Source organism: Sapajus apella, unplaced genomic scaffold, assembly GCF_009761245.1.
Source record: "Sapajus apella isolate SASKATOON/1434 unplaced genomic scaffold, GSC_monkey_1.0 scaffold52, whole genome shotgun sequence".
NCBI classification, from domain to species: Eukaryota; Metazoa; Chordata; class Mammalia; order Primates; family Cebidae; genus Sapajus; species Sapajus apella.
The window spans coordinates 15,180,107-15,186,106 of NW_022436992.1; the positions used below are offsets into that span (position 1 = coordinate 15,180,107).

The 6,000-nt window shown below is 37.2% G+C and overlaps 1 protein-coding gene across 3 annotated transcripts in view; it reads left to right on the plus strand.

Moving 5' to 3' along the window:
• ANAPC1 (anaphase promoting complex subunit 1) overlaps nucleotides 1–6,000 on the plus strand; it is a 114,440-nt gene that overhangs the window by 42,203 nt on the left and 66,237 nt on the right. For all 3 annotated transcript variants that reach the window (XM_032243687.1, XM_032243688.1, XM_032243689.1), the window contains 2 exons: nucleotides 1,342–1,416; nucleotides 5,069–5,337. In XM_032243687.1, coding sequence (XP_032099578.1) covers nucleotides 1,342–1,416; nucleotides 5,069–5,337 — 344 coding nt within the window. The remainder of the gene's footprint in view (nucleotides 1–1,341; nucleotides 1,417–5,068; nucleotides 5,338–6,000) is intronic.

Consider the following 6,000-nt stretch of genomic DNA (forward strand, 5'->3'; position numbering starts at 1 on the left):
ACAAAGAGCCGTCCTTATCAGGCAGTTTCTACTTTCTCATAACTCCAGGTCCTATGAATCTGATAATTATAGCAAGGACATTCTTATTGACTGTGGGACTTTGTGTATTTGTGTGTGTTATATTTTGGTTGAAGTTTTAGGTAAAATAGTTACTATTTTATTTGTTGCTTTCATTTCACCAGGTTTTTAATAATATGTATGAGTTGAGCTATTTTTTATTTGAATGCTTCACAAGCAGACCTTCTCTCTCAGTAACATTCAGTTTTAAAAATCACTTTATTGCTACCTATATTTAGTTTTTATGTAGAAATCAACTCTGTTTAGGTGAGTGAATTGATAAATGTGTAAGTTTTTTAGCATAGGAAAATAGCCATTGCCATTTATAGAGTTACAGTTTATTAGTTGATAGTTAATGCCCATGTGAAGTAGCTGGGGCAGCAAATATTATGCCAGGGGAAATTAAAGAAGAATGACTTGTAGAAAACTGCTTTTATGTAGTTGTATTAGTTAGAAGATAGGCTCATTATTCTAACAGAAAGGCCTCAAAAGATACAATGGCTCAAACACAATAAGAATGTTTGTCTTGCTTATATAATGGGTCTTAGCCAATAAACAAGCCACACAGTTATTCAGTGACCCAGGTTGATGGAGGATCTTTTGTCTTCGGTTCCAAGATTGCCATTTGTTGACTGTATTCCAGTCAGGTTGAAGGGGCAAAGAGCTGGGAGGAGCAGGTGCAGGACTGGACTAGTCCTGGAAATGATGAGAGTGACTTCCATTTATAATTAACTCTGTCAAAGGGTCACACCTAACTTCAGAAGAGGCAGGGGTATGTATGTAGTCTGCTTCTGGGTTCAGGAGAAAGAGGAGAGCAAAGATTTTGCAGAGTAGCTATTTGTCTCTGCCATAGAATTGTTAGATAGTTTACTGTAGATGGACTGTAAATAAATGTTTGTGTAGTTCTAACATTTGACTGATATTGGGTTGATCCTTTGAGACTTGGCATATTGTGGATATACCTAAAGTTTCTTATTCTGCCAGAGGTGTGATGTAATCTGTGTTGTTACAGAAGTAGGGGAGGGAAGGAAACTACCGTTAAAATTAGTACTTAGGAGCCCAGGCACCATACTAGATGTTTGCATATATTAATATGATTTCATTTTATCTTCACAGTGACCTAGAAGAAGTATTTAAATAATGATTTTCCAGATTAAAAAATGAGTTTTGATGGCTTCCCTCAGTTTCCATAATTAGTAGGGCTGATTTCTGAATCCTTTAAGTTGATCAGTTGACAGGAATGCATTTATGACTTTTGTCTTTTCTTTTGGGGTTATTTTTCAGTTTGACTTTGAAGGATCACTTTCCCCTGTCATTGCGCCCAAAAAAGCAAGGCCTTCTGAGACGGGATCTGACGATGTAAGCATTATTATTTCTTGCTAATATAAATTAATTTATGGATTCTCATACTAGCCTCTCACTTCTGTGGTATTCCTATCAATTCCTCTATCTTTCCAGTACCTTTCACTTTATTTATTTATTTATTTATTTATTTATTTATTTATTTATTTATTTTTGAGACGGAGTTTCACTCTTGTTACCCAGGCTGGAGTGCAATGGCGCAATCTCGGCTCACCGCAACCTCCGCCTCCTGGGTTCAGGCAATTCTCCTGCCTCAGCCTCCTGAGTAGCTGGGATTACAGGCATGCGCCACCATGCCCAGCTGATTTTTTGTATTTTTAGTAGAGACGGGGTTTCACCATGTTGACCAGGATGGTCTCTATCTCTTGACCTCGTGATCCACCCGCCTCGGCCTCCCAAAGTGCTGGGATTACAGGTGTGAGCCACTGCGCCCGGCCCACTTTATTTATTTTAATACCGAATAATAATTATTTTGAAGAGTGGGATCTGTTACATTTTCTGTGGTCTTTAATGATTATCTAAACATTAATATGTGTATTGCTGCATGATTTCAGTTTAGATTTGTAGACATTTTATTACCAACTGATTACCTGAAGTGACAGCATTTATCTTTTTTATGCAGTGTTTTTTAAATTAAAGTTCTCAATCGTATCAGGTTCCATGGTATATTCTTAAGTGGCCCAATATATTTTTTTAAATCGTGGTATAATTTACAAGAATTAAGTCCCCACATCTTAAATTTACAGTTTGATCAGTTAATGTATGCACACTCGTATAACCCACACTTCTTTAAAGACACAGAATATTTTCATAACTCCATAAAATTTCCTTGTGCTGTTCTTAATCAGCTTTGTCCTCTTTTTCTAGCAATCACTGATCTGAATTCTGTCACCATATCTTAGTTATACCTGTTCTAGAACTTGATGTAAATGAAATAATATAGTATGTAATCTTTGATATAAGATTTCTTTTATTCAGCATAATGCTTTTGAGATTCATTCATATTGTTACAGATACCAGTAGTTTGTGTCTTTTTATTGCTAAGCAGTATGAATATACCGCAGTTTGTTTATCTGCCCTTCTGCTGGTAGATTATCTAGGCTATTTCTTTTTTTTTTGGTCAGTCTTATGAATAAAGCAAGCTACTACTAATATTCACTGTCAAGTCTTTGTGGACATACATTTTCTTTTTTTTTTTTTTTTTTCCTTTTTTCTTTTTGAGTCAGAGTCTTGCTCTGTCACCCAAGCTGGAGTGTGGTGGCATGATTTCGGCTCACTGCAGCCCCTGCCTCCCGAGTTCAGGCAATTCTCATGCCTCAGCCTCCACAGGAGCTGAAATTACAGGTGTGTGCCACCACACTTGGCTAATTTTTGTATTTTTAGTAGACACGGGGTTTCACCATGTTGTCCAGGCTGGTCTCAAACTCTTGGCCTAAGTAATCTGCTCACCTTGGTCTTCCAAAGTGCTGGGGTTACAGGTGTGAGCCACCACACCTGGCCTGTGGACATGTATTTTCATTTCTTTTTTTTGTTTTGAGAGGGAGTCTTGCCTTGTCACCCAGGCTGGAGTGCAGTGGCGCAATCTTGGCTCAGTGCAACCTCTGCCTCCCAGTGACTGTCTTGCCTCAGCTTCCCGAGTAGCTAGGATTACAGACTCGCACCACCACACCCAGCTAATTTTTGTATTTTTAGTAGAGATGGGGTTTCACCATGTTGGTCAGGTTGGTCTTGAACTTCTGACCTCGTGATCTACCTGCCTCAGCCTCCCGAACTGCTGGAATTACAGGCATGAACCACCGTGCCTGGCCTCTTTGTTTTTTGTTTTTTAAGAGACATGGTCTTACTCTGTTGCCTAGGCTGGACTGCAGTGATGCTATCATAGGTCACTGTAACCTCGAACTCCTCTAGGCTCAAGCCATCCTCCTACCTCAGCCTCTGAGTAGCTAGGACTACAGGTATGCACCATCATGCCTGTCTAGTTTTTAAATTTTTTTGTTAGAGACAAGGTCTTAATATAATGTGTTGCTTAGGCTGGTCTCAAACTCCTGGGCTCAAGCAGTCTTCCTGCCCTTACCCCACAAGTGCTGCGATTACAGGTGGGAATATTAATTTCTTTTTCTTTCTTTCTTTTTTCTTTTTCTTTTTTTTTTTTTTTGAGATGGAGTCTTGCTCTCTTGCCAAGCTGGAGTGCAGTGGCACAATCTTGGCTCACTGCAACCTTTACCTCCTGGGTTCAAGTGATTCCCCTGCCTCAGTCTTCCCAGTAGCTGGGACTTCAGGTGTGTGCCACCATGCCCAGCCAATTTTTTGTATTTTAGTAGACATGGGGTTTCATCATGTTGGCCAGGATTGTCTCAGCCTCCTGACCTCATGATCTGCCTTCCTTGGCCTCTCAAAGTGATGGGATTACAGGTTGAGCCACCGTGCCTGGCCTTAATTTCCTTTAAATTAAAATTTATGCCTATAATTTTTAATTTGTTTTAATTTTTTAAAATTAAAATTCATGCCTATAATTTTTAATTTATTTTAATTTAATCTTTTAAATTAAAATTCACTGTAATCACAGCATGTTTTGGGGTAGGGGCAGGAAGACTGCTTGAACTCAGGAGTTTGAGACCAGTCTGGGCAACATATTATGGTAAGATCTTGTCTCTACCAAAAAAATTTAAAAATTAGCCAGGCATGACGGCATATACCTGTAGTCCCAGCTACTTGGAGGCTGAGGTTGGAGGATGATAAGCACTCTTTCATGTGCTCATTAGCTACTTATGTATCTTCTTGTGAAGTTTCCATTCAAGTCTTTACCTACTTTTTATTAGATTTTTAAAAATACGTAAGCTGTTGAATTTCATGTACATGTTCTAGACATGAGTTCTTGACCATATTTTCCCTTAGTATGTGGCTTAGCAGTGTCTTTGATGAGCAGAATTTTTTATTTTGGTTATCCAGTTTATTAGTTTTTTCTTTTATGGTTAATTCTTTGTATCTAGTCCAAGAGTTTTTAAGTCAGAATAACACACTGTATTAAGCCTTATAAAAACACCAGTAAATTCCAAGATCTGGAAATAGCATAAGCCACATTCTCTGAACCAAATGCAGTAAATCACAAGTAGAACCAAAATAGACCAAATATTTGGAAAATGTAGTACACAGTCTGAATATGAAAATCAGTTAATTATTAGATTATATTATTAGCCTTGGCATCTTATATATGTAGAAAGATGAATTCACCAGCTGAATGCAGGTGGACCTTCCCTCTTACCGAAACACAGCTCAAGTGTAGTGGCCACTAACATTGCATCTGCTTTTCCTATAAAACCTAGCCTGAGATAATTTTAAATTTTCTCTCTCAATCTCTACCTAAATAGTAGAATCTTTCTCCCGTTGTCTTTCCTAAAAGGACATGACAAGATTTTTTTTTAAAATGGTTTTTAAAGGTGGCTTGCCTTAATGTTTGTAACTGGCATCTGGAAATTGTGTGCTATTTTATAATTCCTTCATTCTTAGTATTTTTTTTTTTTTTTAAATATATGCTCTTAGATCACCTTAATGTGAAAATGAAACTTGAATTGTTTCAAGTGAATTTTCTTTTCTAATGATATTTTACGGAGGTATTTTTAAGAATTAATATTCTTTTTATTCTTCTCAGGACTGGGAATATTTACTAAATTCAGACTACCACCAGAATGTTGAGTCTCATCTTTTGAACAGAGCCTTGTGTTTGAGTTCTTCAGAAGTTTCACGCATGAAGGATGAGGATTTTTCACAGAATCTCAGTCTGGATTCTTCTACACTTCTCTTTACTCACATACCTGCAATTTTTTTCGTTCTTCACCTGGTGTATGAGGAGCTTAAGTTGAATACTCTAATGGGAGAAGGAATTTGTTCACTCGTTGAGCTTCTCGTTCAGTTGGCAAGGTAAATTTGTTTGTAGGTTAGAAACTGCCAAGAAGTCCTTAGATGACTATCTTTTCCATGATATCATATAGGGACCTTGTAAATAAATTTCTGAAGTCTACCTTCTCAGAAAACTAGGGCATCTCCTGTAAACCACAGAGTTGTTTGAAGATACTGGTTATGTAAGGGCCTGTGGGCCTTGCAGGGATTTTTAGTGTTTGTCCTGAGATTAGTTGAAGGTCACGAAAAGATGGAGATGACCTACTCAGATTTTCATTTTGACAGGATGACTGGCTAGATTGTGGTGGGAGTTCTAGAATAATATCTGCTGTTTTATAAGAATACCCACATTCAAATAGTGCTTTATAGTTGACAAAATCATAGTTTACATATAAAGTCTCAAGGTAAGATTCCTATTTTAGTGATGAGGATACTTGCCTAAATTTGTTTCTAAGAATGTGGGTATTCGATAGTTGTAGACTCATTTTGCTGTGCTGTCCTTGTTGCAATCTGAGGTCGTCCCTGTCTTTGAGGCACTCATAGTAGATCCACAATAAGGTAGTTCTAATATGTTTCAACACCTTTTTTTTTTTTTTTTTTTTTTTTTTTTTTTGTTTTTAAATAATAATAATTAAAAAAAAAAAAAAGAGGGGAGAAAAGATAAAAAAATAATAATTCTGGCCC